The sequence below is a fragment of the Paramisgurnus dabryanus genome, chromosome 14 (genome assembly GCF_030506205.2).
Source record: "Paramisgurnus dabryanus chromosome 14, PD_genome_1.1, whole genome shotgun sequence".
Lineage (NCBI taxonomy): Eukaryota > Metazoa > Chordata > Actinopteri > Cypriniformes > Cobitidae > Paramisgurnus > Paramisgurnus dabryanus.
Window position 1 is genome coordinate 16,974,470 of NC_133350.1, and position 17,958 is coordinate 16,992,427.

Here is a 17,958-nt window from a genome sequence, read left to right on the forward strand (position 1 = left end):
TTTCCAAAGTAAAAACATAATAAATACACAATTAATTAATGTACAAAATGAACTGTGTGGGAATAGTAAGGCGTATTATATATTGTCTTGCATTATTTAACTGTTTTATTGTCACTGCACATAAAATAACTAAGTAAATTTGAATAAATAAATGTAATTTAGAGCATTCAAGTCTGGTAAAAAATTTACTTAGTTAATTTAACTTAAGCATATAAAATCTATTAATATAATAAATCTATTAATCTATAAAAACACAGAAGTTAAACTACTTAAATATTTGTTAATAAAATGTCATAAAGTTTTAAGCTCTTATATTATCGATGTTGTTTTGTTGTAAATGATAATTTTGTGAAGTCACCGTTCAGGTAATCAGTGTTTACTTACATGAACCCTATTCAGAACATTTTATTGTATTTCTCTCCACAGTACTGACAATGCATGTCAAAAACACAGCTTTGTGTGTGTTTTATGTGGAGAATCAAGTTTTTTCAATGACTGAATTAGTCAGTCATGAATTTGTTATACCATTTATAACACCATAGTAACTACAACTTTGTTAAAGATAATATCAAATTGTAAATACAATCTACCACAGAACAGTTAAAAAGATTTATTTAATATTTGTAGGATTTTATTTTTAATATTCAAAAAAGTAATAGACTTTACCTATACAATTAAAATAAATCTAACTTCTAAAATAAAAATAAATAAGTGACATCTTTTTTTTATTTTTTTTATTTTTTTTATTTTACAAGTTGTTTTTTCAGTGTAAAAAATGCTGAAAATGTAAATTTTATTTTTTTGCAAGTCAATTCAATTTTAAGTTTAGACCTGTGATAATTTGACATAACTTATTTAAACTAACAAGTAAAGAACATAAAGAAACATAAAAATCTATAATCTATTTTGCATATTTTTTACAGTGTAGGTATTCATGTTTATTCAAATAAAGAAAGTGTGAAATAAGTGCAATTAAAAAGGTGATAAATGGGTCTTTAAATTTATTTTAATAATTAATAAATACACTACCCATTCTTAACTGTTAAATGCACACACATTTGCAGATACATACACTCACACTGACACAGCTTAGGGAAATTTAATGACTCTAATTGACCTCAACTGGATGTTTTTAGACTGCAGGGAAACTGATGTACCAGAAGGACACCCACACAGGGACAACATGCAAACATCATACAGAAAGGCTCAATAACTTAGCCAGGCACGACCCAGGAACCCTTTTGCTGTGAGACAACAGTGCCAACCACTGTGTTGGCTATCAATTTAGTCAAAATAACAAAAAGCATTTTGCTTAATTAACTTACACTTTTACAAACATTGTTTCTTTAGTGACCCTATACACTTTTTACCTTAAATTATTCATAAAATTTTACAGTTTTGTGATTTTCTCTTGTTGAATTGTTGATAATACATTGGAGAGCAGGGCACAACCTAACACTTTTTGGCTCCGGCTCTATCATTCAATTTTTAAAAAACTTAGATTAATCATTTTTACACAGTCAATACACACATCTGTGCTACAAATTAACACTTAAAGTTTGTTTTTGGCACCTACGATTACCATACAATTGCACTAAAAGTGACAGGAGTGCAAAACGTTACAATTTACCCCACAGGTGTGGTTAATTGTTACAAACAGAGGGTATGTTGTAACGCCTGCTAGAAAATCATCTTCTGACAGTAAGAGAAAAGATTAAAAGCACAGATTGCTCGGCCCTGTATAAATAAAGTAACCCTGTTACAATTTACCCTGTGTTAGTTTGTGCCCTGCTGGGACATTGAGGAATAATGAAAAGCTGGAGGTCTATCTTAAAAAAATTAACCAAGAGCTCTAAAGACCTGAGGTATCCATTTATGGGTTAATAGAAAAAAACATTTAAACAAAGGCAACTTCAACTTTCGACTATTATTATGTAATTGCTATAAATAGCTTGGTATCTATAGAATACATACATGCCTGGCACGAAACGTTTATGGTTTCAAAGATATGGGGTAATTCTTTAGATAAATGTATTAACTAGAATCCATGTGCTATTGAAACATCACATAACCTGGTGGTACAACACTCTGAAATATATAAATCTAGAACCTTTAATTTATACTAAATTATACATGAATTAAATTATTTCATGTTTCATTTTTTATGTTTCAAAAAACAAAGTTGTGACAACATGCAGGCCAGGATTAAACAGTTCTGTGATAGTAATATCCTAATTTAATCAGAAATGCACAGACTTTATTGAATCCTATCATCAAATTAAAAGGTAAATCAATTAGTACATTTTAGTAATAAGAAAAAAGCCATAAGGAGGAGATGTTGAAAGAAAGCCAATGTACAAGGAGATGAGATTATTAGTGTTATTTTACTTCATATCTTATCACTGGTAGGTTGTTAACTGATAATATTTGTGTTAAATAAAAAAGCAAGTATGTACAGTACAGTAGAAGAGAAACAGAAAACACCTAAATTACAATAAAACCTGAATATGATGTCATTGTGTATGAAATACCTGAATGTATTAAATGAAATGAAAAGTTCAAATGTTTAAACTAAACACATTTATATAAATATATTACAGACCTGTTTCATTAATTGGTAATATTCAATTTTTTAAAGCCTGTGCTTATTTACTGTAAGTGTTGCCTGCCACATCAGATCAGATACCGAGCTGTACATTATCAGGATGGTTATGTTTAATGAGATAAAAGGCATTTTATGACTGTGCTTTCCGAGTTACTTTAAAAAGGCAGTTTAAGAACACACAACTTTTATTTTATGGCATAGGAAATACTGACAAATTATAGCCTACCTAAGTATTGTGGTTGGATGTTATGTAATTAAATAGTAATACAACCAAAGGTTATATAAACTGTAAAAAATGTATTGCTGCCTTAACTATTTTTGTTGAATCAACTGTGATTTACAAGTCATTTCAACTTACTAGTATTTATCTTGACTAGACATGAGTTGTTATAAATACAAATGAGTTGTTATAAACGTGTAGTATAGTTAAAAAAAAGTCTACATATTTTTATAAGTTGTAGCAACTCATCTCTTGTCAAGATAAATAATAGTAAGTTGACATGACTTGAAAATCTGAGTTGATTCATAAAAAAAGGCAGCAAAGCATAGGTGTCATTTACACTGGGGACGCTGGGGACATGTCCCCACCACTTTTTGAAATGGCTGATTTTGTCCCCACCACTTTTTGAAAGCATTTGGTTAAAATGTTCTGAAAAATCAAGCAATGCCTGTGCGACTTACACTGCAAAAATGACTTTCTTACTTAGTATTTTTGTCTTGTTTTCTAGAAATATCTAAAAACTTTTTTAATTAAGATGCTTTTTCTTGATGAGCAAAATGACCTAATAAAATAAGTCTAGTTTTTAGACAAAAGAAATACAAGTTTAGTGAATTTGTGATTAAAACAAGCAAAAATATATGCCAATGGGAAAAAAATCTTAAAATAAGATTTATTTTTTCTTAAAAACTTAAAGCAAAATGTTCTCACCCCATTGGCAGATAATTTTGTTTGTTTTAAGTAGACTTATTTTCTAACATCATTTTGCCTATCAAGAAAATACATCTTGATTTAAGAATTTTTAGATATTTCTACTGAAAACAAGACAAAAATGATTTTCAAGAAAAAAATTGTTTTAGTATTTTTGTCTTGTTTTCAGTAAAAATATCTAACAATTCTTAAATCAAGAAAAAATTAAGTCTAGTTTTTAGACCAAAATTATCAAATTTAAGTGATTCTGAGCATAAAACAAGCAAAAAATCTTGAAAATTTTTCTTGAATTTAGTGTTTAAGAAAAATGTTCAAGACTTTTTGCCTAAACCATTGGCAGATTTTTTTCTTGTTTAATACACAAAATCACTTAAATCATATTTTTGGTCTACAAACTAGACTTAATTTATCTTAATTTAAGAATTTTTTGATATTTTTACTGAATTTTTCTTGAAAATCATTTTTTTGCAGTGTACAACATTGTTGAGGGTATTATGCTGACTATTTTTGTGTTGTTGACTGGCCTACGCTATGCCCATTTTTGATGTGCTGTTATTCAATATTTTTCCCGTCCTGCTGTAATGTTTTTTCATATGATCTTTTGTCTCCACCACTTTTCAGCACAAACTGACGCCCCTGCAGCAAAGATTTTTTACAGTGTAGTGTTAAACAAACAACTAACATGTTGTGACTGCACTGTAAAAATCCTTGTGGTACTTAACTTTATAAAAATCCTTGTGGTACTTAACTTTATGAAAATCCTTGTGGCACTTAACTTTATAAAAATCTAAATGATGAAAATCAAGTTTAAGTCAACTTTATTTTGATAATTTATAGCAACTCATCACTAGTCATGAAAGTTAAAAAGAATTGTAACTGTAACTTAAAAATGTAATTGCAACAAGGATTTTTTTTACAGTGTGTATTTAAATGTAATAGGGTTGGGAAACACTACAGGAACATTACAGCATACTAATTTAATAATGTAGTCTAATATTGTCTTATACAATAATGTAGTATTGTCTTGTACAATAGGAGTACTTAGACTCTAAGAAGTCTTAGAGGCTAAAAGACTGAGAGCCACTATAAGACACCTTATACTCATGAGACTGAGAAAATATTTTAAACAGCGTAAGTTTACATAGTTTCATAGTTTATAGTTTTATAGTTTACATAGTCCCTTATTGCTTTTACAAAACGGTTACCACATACTGTAATAAACATATTAACACAAATGTTAGTTTGAATGTTATGTCCTGATATATGAACAGTAACAGAATGTTGCTATGCAATAAAAATCAATGATCAGCTATGTGATATACTGTGTTTACATTTATGCTGGGTGAAAACGCATTATGATTAATGGCCAAATTCCATCATTTCTACAATGACCAATTTAAAAAATATGACATTTTAGATTACAAATAAAACAATTTAAAATATAAAAACTAACCAAATTTATAAAAACCCCATTGACTTCCATAGTATTTTTTCCTATAAGTGGGGCTTCTGATCAGTTTGGTTACAAACATTCCTCACAATCATGGCCATAGCCAGAGGTTTGAAAATTTGTGAGGTCCAGGGTGGGGTGTTAAGAGTTAACAATATCTACCTTTTGAAGTAAACTTAGTAAATGTACTATTTTCGCACACTAATTTAGTATACTTTTTCATGTGCACTGAAGTACTAAAGTAGAACTTTACTTTTAATTATTATATTTGAAGCATAACTTTACAACTTTACATAACTTACAAATGTAATTGCTAGTATTAAAGTGTAGATTTACTACATTCAAATTTACTTTATCTTTACCTGGGATCTGTCTTAAACTGTTTGACATTTTACACTTTAGTTAGTTTAGGTACACTCTTGCTGCGTCCGAAACCGCCTACTACATACTATATAGTACGCGAAAAGCAGTAGGCGAGGCGAGTAGTATGTCCGAATACATAGTATTCGAAAAACAGTATGCGAAAAGTACCCGGATGACCTACTACTTCCGGTTAGATTTTGCAGTGTGCATACGATGGACGCTTCACTATCCCATGATGCCCCGGACGAGGAGTTATCCAACGAAGAAGAAGAGGCACGCGGCTGTTTTCGCGCTGAAATGACATGACGTGATGACGACGTATGTCACGTGATGTAGCAAGATGGCGGATGTAGTACGTCCGAATCTCATTCATACTACCAGGATTCATACTATACAGTACCTACTGTTTTAACGGCAAGTAAGTAGGTACTTCATCTAATTCAGTACCTACTATACAGTATGCGGTTTCGGACGCAGCCACTCTGTCTGTTTGTACTGAGGGATGGACTGTTGACCAAGGGTGAATTCTTTTTTTTCAGGCAAAAATGCTTATTATTGAAATCATGTTAATAAGCAATATTATATGAACAAGAACTTTACAAGATACTAGACTTTGTTTTTTGCTCTTATGGTTGTTTTCAGAAGAATGAAAATAAATAGACAATGTTGTCCAACGAATAGATTCACTGTCATAACAAGAAATTTATATTTTGGAGCAAATGACACGATTTTCGCAAAATACACAAATGGTTTCAGGTGTGGAGGAAAGATTCCGGACATATAAATGGACACCCATGGTCATTTTTGGGTTGAGAAACACCCTGTAAGGAATCTGCATCTGTTAATTCACCTATGTTTTTATATTGAGAGTTCATTACCAATATATTTAAGAAAAACCTTTGAAGATTCAGTCTAGAAAATTGTTTCCCTTTAGTCACAGATAGGCAGACTGAATTTTCCTTAATTTGGGCTAGGGCTGTAAAAATCTTATGCACTATTTCTTATTACTATTTTGGGGGCCCTAAGCAAAGTCCAAGGACCTGGGGGCCCCCATGCCCCAACATTGCCTATAAGGTTTTTATTTGAATTGCACAACAGTAATATTGAGTATATAGAATAGACATATATAAAGCAGTTTTTTTTTTAACTGCTTAACAAAATTGTTACAGTTTGGTATAAGACAAAAATGATTGGTTGGAAAAAATACAAATAGTGCCCATTGTCTTATTCAAAATGATACCGAATCATTCTCTGTAAAAAAATAATAAAGGTCTTGGTTTTACCTTAAGCCAGTGGTTTCCAAACTTTTTCCACCAGGCCTCCCTTTTGTTCAGAAAATATGTTCAAGCCCCTCACAGATATATCTTTTGCTTGCAAATTCCTTATAGGATATATTTAAAATAATGTAATTATTACAGTTCTTAAAAACTAAATAAGAAAAAAGGGTAAGCATTAGATTATGATTCAGACTGATCTAACAAACTAATGTTGTAACAATGTTGTAAGTTGGTTATTGCCTCGATTAATAATGGGAATTACATAGCTCTCATTTTCATATTGCAGAAACAAACTTACTGTGAGATACAACAAGTATATAGACTAGACATACACTAAAATTGTTTTTGATGACACTGATGAGATCCAGAATATGATTGATGTATTTTCTGTGTGATTTTAACCTCTGCTTGGTGTCTTTATATCCTATTATGTTTTACCTGTATGATTAAACCAAACCACCAATCACAGGTGTGAAGCCCAAAGTCTCAAAAGTCAACTTGACAATCGAGAGAGTCTAGCAAGTGCTCATCCCAGCACTTACATGTACTGTCGAAGCTACGCTTACCACGCCCCCTTTTTATAACTCTATCCGCAATCATTAAATAAGAATTCATTAAATAAGTAAACTGCTTGTGGCCAGTAGGGGGCCCCCCAAGCCCGCGGGGCCCAACGCAGTTGCATGGTTTGCGTGGTGGATACACACTAACGCTACAAATTATTTCTGTCATTGATAAAACAACAATAATATCGGCGGTAAGTTTATCTGCATGAACATAAAAGAAAAATGATTTCTTGGAGGTATTTTTTTAAAGCATTATACACAGCCTATCAAAATCATGATAAATACATTATTTGACCTGTATAATGTTAATGTTGACATTAAATGCATTTATACAAAGATAATTTATTTATAATAAATTATGTAAATAAAAAGAAAGTGCTAGACATCACTGTTGGTGGGAGGGGCCCCATTTCGTGCTTTGTAGGGGGGCCCCACATATTGGGCTATAAAACACTACTTCTAAAGAGGATTTTTAATAATGGGATCTGGCAACACTGCAAATTCTGCAGCACCCATGCCCTCACGGCTTATGTCAATCTCCGTCATTTTCGTCAATATAGTGTCATCATTTGTATTGAATTGTGTACGTAGGTATTCATATGTGATTGTTGTCAGATTTTTATTTGTTTTTATTTTAGGCTTTTTTAAGAGATATATATTTGTGTGTGTATGTGTGTGTGTGTGTGTCTTTTTTATAAGAGATTTTTTTGTTTTTCTTATTTTAGGCTTTTATAAGAGACCCTTGGCAAATGGGCAAATACAGAAATCTTTTTGAGGTCCCAGTTAAACCCTAAAAGCTTTCCAGCTAAGCCAAAGTTGAAAATGAAAAGAACTCTAATAAACTGTGAAAAACACAAACACGTTATATTTGCATCACTATATTACTTTATTAAAATGTCATGAATTTCTAAAGGTTATTAAAAATGTATACTTGATTTTACCACTTAAGATGATCAGCTTGTGTAGGTAAAAAAGAGACAAAAATGCCTGCTATATATATTTTATTGAAACTGAAACAAACAAGTGTATTTTCTTTCATACGAACAAGACACTGAACCTTGTTTCAATTTACATTTGAATGTATTTAGCAGTGTTTTATGTTGATTGTTTCATCTGCTTATGGCCAGTCACAACATTTGCAATCGTCAACATAGACCAGACCGGGCTGGCAATGTTGCAGGTATGTGTTTTCGCGGAAACAGTGGAAGTAGGTTGTCTTATCGGCTGCATTAGGGTACAGCCCATCAGGTTTACCAACACAGAAGGAGGTTGAGGGGTTTGCAGTTGTGGTGGGTCGTGGTGGAGAGGTGGGCTTGGGAGCGAAACCTGTCAAAAGAAAATCACCATTACACGCTCATTATATAACAAAAGAAAGAATGCACTTCAGGCAATATAAAGCATTAATCACATAAAAATGCTTGCAAAGTGTTTACCGAGTGAGTTGCGCAAATGGTTGACAAGAGGGTAAGCTCCTTGGGAACAGAAACGCCCTGAAAAATCATCCAAATCTATAGAATACACTGAGACTCCACCTAGACCAAGGGAGTTGAGCCACTCCACCTGCCAATATCAGAATGAGAATAATCATTAAACATTGTATTGCCTTTGCGTAACTTTGTATATTTACAGGACAAAAGATAGTTTACCTTAGCAGTGTAGCTTTCAAAATTCTCATAGCCCACCCAGGCCTTTCCTTTAACTATATAGGGGACATTCTGTTCACCAATCCATTGCACATTGGCAGTAGTCTCCAGAGAGCAGATCTGTGAATCAAATAACATTTCAGAACATCTGTGGGGCCTTTCAAAGTCAAAGGTGAATAAACATCACACAAAGATTTGTAAAGATAATATTAATACAATCCCTGACCCAATATATGTGCCATGTGTTAGGCTAGTAAAATATACAAGTTATAATAATTATAAGTATCATAACCTCGTAATAGGACCAGTAGCCTGGATCACGTGTGTAGGGACCAGCATCAGCGGGGCCGCTAGCTGGGGCACCAACACCTGTTTCTGAACTGGACAGGGTGAATGTGCGTCCCCATGTGGGGAGGACAATGAAAAGTCTAGCAGGAATAGCTCCACCCTTCAGCCAGTGTGTCACTGAGGCGTTCTAAACAAAAAAGTACATCAAATGACTTCTAATGCTTTGAATATATGGATTTTAATTTGTACGTATGGTTTTTCAATCTTACGACGTTGAGTTCAAGGGCGTTTCCACTGTCCACGTTGCTCTTAAAAAGAGGACTGTTGTGTCCCGTCACTTTATCCCAGTGTCCATGGTAGTCGTAGGACAAGACGGTCATGAAGTCCATCAGTCTATAATGACAGGAAGGTGGATGTTAAACACTTTTCAAGCACACATCATGGCCTGAAAAAGTTTGAAAGGTATAAAGAAATTACTTTGAAATTTCAGGGATCTCATAACTCCTCTCAATAGTGGACTTTACAGAAGCAACCTTGGCAGAGAGAATCAGAGGCGGGTTCTTTGTGTCGTAGGCCTCCTGTTCGATAGCTTTTCTCAGATCCTGAGAATTTTGACAAAGTTGAAATATAGTTAGAAATATAGGAAATGACTGACATACGATTCATTATGCAAATTGTAAGGTATATAGACACGATGGAAATAATCTTATGATAATAATGTTAGACTAGAGTCTCACCTTGATCAATTCAGTGAATCTCTGCTTGTCATCAGGTGGACTTCCATTCTGTCCGGGATACTCCCAATCCAGCTCCAAGCCGTCAAAGCCATGGGCACGCAGGTACAACATGGCAGAGCGAACGAAAGCCTTGCGGTTTTCTGGAGTTGATACCATCTTAATAAATCTGTAGTGCAAAGAGGAACTTAAGTAACGGGCTATGCAATATTATTTCGTTTAATTAAGTTTTTTTATAGTGTAGAACATGTAGGTTTATCACTTATGTATAATCACTTACGGACTGATGCCATTGGTCAAACCTCCAACAGACAACAGTGTCTTCAATGTGGGATTTCTATAAATCAAATTCAAAAATATAAAAAAGATCAAACAGTTTTTACATTTAGATCATGAACAACCAGAAGAATTTAATAATTTAAGTTGGATGTTTAATAATAGCCTTTGCTTACACTGTTTTCAAGGCATTTAGCGACTTGTACATGACGTCGTCATTCCATTCAATGTTTGTAATTTCATTGACGGAGTTAATGGTGGCCAGAGAGTAGATCACATGTGTGCAGAGGAAGGGATCAACATCATCTGGGGTGAACTTTCCATTGCCTGGTCTGTACTGGGACCAGTTGGTAATGTAGCACGCCAGTCTTGCAGAGTTCACTAAGAGAAATTATTAGTTTACATCATAATAACTATATGTTCAAATTTAAATATAAATTTAAGTAATATTTATATTTATATATATAAATTTAAGTAATATTTATTTTGATTCTGTGCTTTTATAAGCATTCACTTATTGTTTATTTGCAAAAACAGTTCGATTAAAATAAGTTCTTACCAATCTGAAGTGTTAGCAGGAAGCCCAGCCCTGCGCGAAAGACAACATGGTTATGTATAGAGTAAAACTGTTTTCATGGCACATTGTTTTTGCAAAGAAATTGAAACGTACCTGCTAGGAGAGTAAATTTAGTCATTTTAGTGTTGAATCCAATGACACAGGTTCTTCAGAATTATATATATTCAGCTGTAAATGTGAAAGAAAAAAATCATTCACATGACATTTGTCACCACTTTAATTGCATATAGCTGGCATTCTATGAACGTTAATGAAAATAATGTGTGCATAAACAGCTTTTAGAAACCAAAAATTAACAAAAAATATTGTTAGGAAAACTAAAAAGCTTTGTTACCTCAGCCAGTGTCACTGAGAATGAGCTGTTCAGGAAATCTCTCCATATTTATACATTATTAATAGTTCCAAAGTACAGGTGATAAGGGTTAACTTCATCAGAACTAAGCAATAAATTAAGCATATAAGTCATATAACTTGCATATTATTGGATGATGTTATTATCTTTGAGGTGGTTATGAAATATCATGTAAATTACCTTCATTTATTTAGCAGACAATTTTATTTTAGCAAGCATATGAGGAAGGCGAGCATTTTTCATTGTACATAAATATCCAATATCATTATTTATATATAATATCCAAAATGAAAAAATAAATATACATAAACCATTAGGATATTATGTAACGATCATGTTTCATGAAAATATTATGTAAATCTCCTACTGCAAATATATCAAAACTTTTTTGTGAGTGGATGCATTTGTTAAAGGAAACCTTTGCAGACGAATTAGTTGAATTAATAGACCCCTTCACAGTTCACGTCACAGGTGGTTTCCACTGCGCATGTCGGGGTCAGAAAAGTCATTACAGCAGGTTGAGTTGCGTATTATTCGGTATCGTCAAAAATGCCTATCTGCGTCATGGGCTTTGAAAATCGCACTAGGTCTGCCTTTAAAGGTGACATAGAATGATTGAACGGGGTATTTATCCTTGTTCTGTGATGTGACATGTAGACAAAAAATTGTTTGTTCTGGTCTGTAATGCCTTAGAAGCTTTTTAAAAACCTCTCTCAGATAACTCTATTAGGGTGGAGGATTTTAAACAAGTGGTTTTGCGCCTATTTGGCTCTCCCTACTGGCTTATCTTGCAATCTCATTACTGATTGGCTGACTTTGCTGCCACTCAAAAAATGTAGCCAATTATTTTAAGTGGAGGGGCAGTGAGATGCCTGTGATGTCATAAGCATCAGTTTTTCAGATTGGGCCGTTTTCTGGCTAACATTTCTAAAAAAGGAATTTCTACGAGAATGAGATTTTTAGCATATTTTTTTATGTTCGTGAATGCGGGTAGACTACCATTATTCAACAAAGATAAGGTAAAAATGGTTTTTCATTCTCTGTCCCCTTTAAGTTTTTCGGGATTCCTGCAGAATCTCAAAAACAAAAAATACAACATCTGTGGCTGCAAGCAATTAAACGTGCAGACTGGGACAATGCAAAGATCAAAGAGGCTTGTGTTTGTAGTGCTCACTTCATTTCAGGTAAGTCATCATTTCTCAGCCCGGTTAGATTAAACTAGAAAGCCTAAATGGTATGAACAGTTTGACCCCATGCTGCGCGGTCACCCGATAGTCATTCAATGTTTACAAACCTTGAAGGGGTCTATACATACCTATCTTTTTTTTCAATGCGTGCACTGTGTAAGCATTTAGTAAAAAAAAGGTGTTAGCATTTAGCCTAGCCCCATTCATTCCTATGGCTCCAAACTAAAGTTTTATTTTGTGCCACCATACTTACTTGTGTAACTACTCATGTAACAGTCTTTAAATAGGGAAAACATGGAAGTGTTTGGTGGCTTCTAAATTCATCCCTGTTTGGAGCCATAGAAATGAATGGGGCTAGGCTAAATGCTAACACATTCACAAAGTGTTGTACAAAGATTAAAAGTGCACGCATTGAAAAAAATAGGTATGTATCCATTCGTAAGTTGAGGTAAGAACATAGTAAAATATTGAAAAACGGTGGTGTTGTCCTTTAAAGACCTCATTTGAACAACATTAAAGGTGATTTTCTCAATATAGGGGCGGTTTCCCGGACAGAGATTAGACTAGTCCTAGACTAAAATAAATGTAAGAGCTGTCCGAACTAAACAATTTGTACTGACATATCTTAAAATAAATCAGTACGCTTTGTTTTGCCTCAAAATGGACACCAGTAATGTTTTTAGAAAGGCTTGTTTGTTAGAACTAGTTATATGTCAAAATAAAACTAAGGCCTAGTGCTTGCTTAAGCTAACCCTTGTCCGGGAAACCACCCCATATAGATTTTTTTTTGCAACTTCAGAGGTGTATCTCAGCCAAATATTGTCCTATCCTAACAAACCATACATCAATGGAATGCTTATTTATTCCGCTTTATGTGATGTATACATACAGTATAGGGCTTTGCAGAATTTATACTGTATATAAAACTTTTTACAACTTTGCATTTGTAGAACATTTGTTTCTGAATATTGTTTATTCTATAACCATAAATTAAGCATGCATGTTTGCAGGATAACAGGCATCAAAGGATCTGTGCACGTGTTAGTAATTAGTGCATTAAAAATAGGAACATTCTTGCTGTCTTGCTTTTTGATGTCTATATGTTGCATATATCTGCATATAGTGTATCTTAACTAGTGTGCATTTATTGAGTTCACACCTGTATTTGCATGTGCAATAAATAAATCAACAATGAATTACATATAGGTACTTCAAATACAGTCAAAAGTTTTTTTATTGAAGGATATTTACAAGTGCTGCATTATTCACATTCAGCCCACAATGGACAGGCTCGACATTTACAACAACTGGAGTACATGGTAGTTCAACACACAACTCGTTGACATCACAACCTGAGTGAGCTTCATGAAAGAAAAACTACAAGCTGTAAGCGTACATACAGACAGTTTGGAATAAGTTGTAAAATGAGATGATCCAGATCCAAGACCAGTTTACCAGCTAGCAATAAAGCCTGAACAAGAGAGGGCAAACCCCACACAATGTGATAAACAGCAAAATCATTACACATCAAATAAATGATGCAGGAGATAAAAACAATCATGAAATTGTACATAGTGTACACATAAAGTCATTACAAGTTGCTTGAAAGAAGAGTACAAAAGTTTTGGTTTCTGGTGATTTTTGAGTGCTTCTACATTCTCATACTGTGATGGAAAGAAGTGTAAAATGTACCATATTTTTTCTTGAACCACTAAAGAGCTACAAATGAAGCGTTTTACGCCTCAGCTTTTGGCTAACTCTGCTCTAAACATCATTGAGTGATCATGAATCATAATTTTCACATATGCTCAGAGTTATTGAATAATAATGTCACAGGTGTTAGAGAATAAAAATGTGTAAAAGCAATAAAGCAGATCAAACAGTCATACACTCCCCACACACACTGAAAATTGCAATATTTACAGTAAAAACTTTTTAATACCACAAGAACTTATAATAAATACCAGGTGTGTACAGTAACATAATAACACATGGATTATTTTAAGTAGCTGCCCTCATCCTGAAAGATTTTAATATAGAAAGAAATACAAGTGCACACTGAATGATTTCAGACTGAAAAAAGTCACCTGCTACAGTTCAAATGCATTCATTTTTTATCTGTTCCTGACACAAGGACAAAGCAAACGAGCAAATATCCAGTTTAGCATTAATTAAGAAAAATGGCTTCACGTGTACCTTGCAAGGAATATTAACACTTAAAAAAGTTTTATAGTAAACTTATTAACTTGTTTGCTCATGAATGTTATCATCATCATTGTTCAATGTCCGTGTTCGTGCTCCTACAATGTAAAGTTTGCGCCAAGAAGATAAAAAGATTTTTTTATCATTTTAACACTCAGTGAAACAAAGCATAATGGCAATAATAATAACTGAGATAACAGTGATAACGCTGGCGAGCCAAACCCACTTTAACAACAAGATAATCAGCTTCTGTTGTACCGCCATATTCATCAAGACCTTTCATCTTTAACAGCAGTGGCGGCTGCAAAGTTTGTCACATCATGTATGTAGCCCGTCACGATGTGTGTATTTCAAAATATGTGTTCTGCGCATCGAGAGATCCTGTGTGCATCACGTGTCTTGTCAAAATAAGTGCCTGCTGCAGATGCGTCTAAAGGGTTTATGATATAAGAGACACTCGCGTTTGCCAGATACTCGCATAATCTCATGCGTAATCAGAGTTTACTGTTAAGGGAGTGTCGTGCGTGTATTTTGTGAATGTGAGCGTCTCTTTTATTATAAACGGTTTTGACGCATGTGCAGCAGGCACTTATTTTGACAAAACACGTGATGCACATGTCTTACATGACGCAACCAACACATATTTTAAAAACACAAGCAACACACATGACACTCCCAACAGATATTTTGAATTTGCACCCCTCAGATAAGCAGTCATGAGCCGCCACTGTTTAACTGTAACACACAAGGAAGGGGCAGACGCTACAGTCATTTTGAGGACCAACAAATGAAACATTGTTCACAAATGTTGCCTCTAAATACATTGTTAATAAAAATAAATAAATAAATAAAAAATGTAAACAGTTATTTGGATCATTTTGCTGCCATGAAATAGCAACAAAGTTTTAAAAAAAGAAAAAGATTTTGTTTTACTTGGTATGAAATCTCACAAATACATCGATGTGTATTCACTGTACACCTACAGTACTGTACAAGAAAATCAAGGCGGATTTTTTGACGATGTTGGTCAGCTGTTAGGATTTTTTTGAAAATATAACCAAATGCTGACATAACCATTGTTCAAGTTTAAATGTCCAATAAGGCAATCTTCTGTCAATAAAATGTTACACAATCAAAGTCTAGTCTTCCACAAAGATTCCTTTGTATTCTTCAGTGACCAATCATCCTTGTACAAAAGCTTTTTATACAAAAGAATAAAATGACTTTCTTCACATCCGCACATTTCCAAAACTTTACATCCCACACTATTCAACCATTGCAAAAAACCTTCCTGCTCAAAAAAGACCCCCCCCCCCTTTTTTTAGAGTAAAACCTGTTCAATTATTTTTGTGATATTAATTTGAAATGCCTTTTCACAGGCTAAAATCACAATCCCGATAAGTCCATGAGAATGAGTGGCAGTGCAGTAAATACCAAAACTGATGTGCAGAGACTCTCTGAACCGCCAGATGTGTTCTGGACCATCATTCCAGTTCCTGTTTATCAAACAGACAGACTTTAAGACAACATGCCACAAATAAGATCTTGAGGAGAGATTCACCCAAAATTGAAGTCTGTCAACATTTGCTCACGCTGACATCCTTTCAAACCCATTTGGTGTGGGACAAAAAGTTTTTTTTAAAAAGTTTTTTCATACAATATCAGTTCATCTGTCTAGGTACAAAATAAAAAAAGCATAGCACAAAATAGAAAAGAAACAGAAACTGGACATGGGTTTGAATAAATTTCATTTTGGGTGAACAATTCTTAAAATGACTTAAGGTTTTTTTGACACAAGTCAAAAGTATGAACACTAAAATCTGTTGTGACCCTGCCTGTGAAATCCAGCTAAAATCATCTTAGTTATTTTCTATAAAATCATCCTACATAATGTAAAGAACATTCTGTGAAAATATAACCTTGATATTATTAATATTAACTTAGTAAGACCATGACAAAAATTGAAATCAATAACTAAATCAAACTTTGACACTTCTAATCTCATCATTTAGATTATGATACTGTAGCCTTGATTTTACAGACAGGGTCACTAATCTTCTTTCTAAGATCCATATACCTGAGTCTCGAGACACAATGGTCTCATGGGCCGCTCCGTCTCCTCCATCACCCCAGGAGCGGATCTCAAGAACCACATAACCGTTGTCCTTAGGTAGCGGAAGAGTGATGGACGTCTTGCCTTTGTCCAGTATCTTCAAAGCAGATTGGCCTTCATGCTTGTAAAGGACCTGGCAGAATAGTCAAGGATTAAATATTTTTTAAAAGATTGATACATGGGACCTTTTAAGCAGTTCTAATATTTATTTTATATTGTTTTTAATTAACTTACAGTCTGACAAAAAGAACTGAAATGATTTTGGAAACATTGTGTTGCACAGCAAGGCACAATGACTTTTCTCTAAGCCTTTGGAATGCATTATATTATAAACGTGTTTGCCTTCTTTCATAACCGGACAAAAGACCCTGATAGCAATTTCTGTCACATTTCTCTGCCCGTTTCAAAAGGTTATCTCAGATATCTCGAGTGATAACATAAGGTTATCTCACATTGACATTTTACTGACAGCTGATTTTATGATAGAAAAGTTACATTGTCAGACTAAAATCCAATGGAATTGGTTTATGACACATAACTATTTGGATCAAATGTGACTTTTATTCTAGATGAGATGAGATTTAAGATATAATTGTGCCAAACAACAGCTCTTAGCGCAGGTTAAAAAAGTTTTATTAAAAGTTACGTAATAAAAGGGGAAACTTTGAAAAATTTGTGATTTTATGATTGAAAAGTTACACTGTGAAACTATAGTATAACATTATAACATTATAACGATATAACATTCAGTCATGCCAAATGTCACCTCTTTACACAGGTTCAAAAGGTTTATTAATTGTTTCGCAATTTTTTTAAAGGGCACTATAGTCTGGGGGTGGTTAATCTTATACATCCTCTTGCGTGGTATTTATTAAAGGAGACATTTCACAAGACTTTTTTAAGATGTCAAATAAACCTTTGGTGTCCTCAGAGTATGTAAGTTTTAGCTCAGAATACCATATAGATAATTTATTATAGCATGTTTAAATTGGCACTTCGTATGTGAGCAAAAATGTGCCATTTTGGGTGTGTCCTTTAAAATGCAAATGAGCTGATCTCTGCACTAAATGGCAGTGCCGTGGTTGGATAGTGCAGATTAAGGGGCGGTATTATCCCCTTCTGACATCACAAGAGGAGCCACATTTCAATGTCCTATGCTTGCAGAGAATGGTTTACAATTGGGGTTTTTACATTTTCTAGGCTGACAGAAGCACTGGGGACCCAATTATAGCACTTAAACATGGAAAAAGTCTGTTTTTTTATGATATGTCCCCTTTAAATGCCTCTTAGGTATGAAATGAAATCATCTTGGATCGAAATGACTGAAACTGAGTTAATATTCTCATATAATGACATTTGAGCTGATACTTTTTATGCATTCAAACAGCTATCGGGTCAGG

The 17,958-nt window shown here is 33.7% G+C and overlaps 2 protein-coding genes across 2 annotated transcripts in view; both read right to left on the reverse strand.

Annotated features, from left to right (window-relative positions):
* Positions 1 to 8,170: 8,170 nt before the first annotated feature.
* chia.1 (chitinase, acidic.1) lies at positions 8,171 to 10,925 on the reverse strand. The gene is made up of 11 exons (XM_065241332.1): positions 10,798 to 10,925; positions 10,687 to 10,716; positions 10,304 to 10,508; positions 10,132 to 10,188; positions 9,855 to 10,020; positions 9,595 to 9,719; positions 9,387 to 9,510; positions 9,122 to 9,304; positions 8,833 to 8,949; positions 8,620 to 8,746; positions 8,171 to 8,512 (listed from the first exon to the last, which is right to left on the reverse strand). Exons 1-11 carry the CDS (start codon positions 10,820 to 10,822, stop codon positions 8,304 to 8,306), a joined length of 1,368 nt encoding a protein of 455 aa, XP_065097404.1. The 5' UTR covers positions 10,823 to 10,925; the 3' UTR covers positions 8,171 to 8,303.
* A 2,530-nt stretch (positions 10,926 to 13,455) lies between these two features.
* The window catches only part of cntn2 (contactin 2), a 37,803-nt gene continuing 33,300 nt past the window's right edge, over positions 13,456 to 17,958 (reverse strand). Inside the window, exons 22-23 of the mRNA XM_065241329.2 lie at positions 16,523 to 16,691; positions 13,456 to 15,941 (exon numbers count right to left, since the gene is read on the reverse strand). Of these exons, the coding sequence (XP_065097401.1) occupies positions 15,832 to 15,941; positions 16,523 to 16,691 (279 nt within the window). The 3' untranslated portion in view covers positions 13,456 to 15,831. The remainder of the gene's footprint in view (positions 15,942 to 16,522; positions 16,692 to 17,958) is intronic.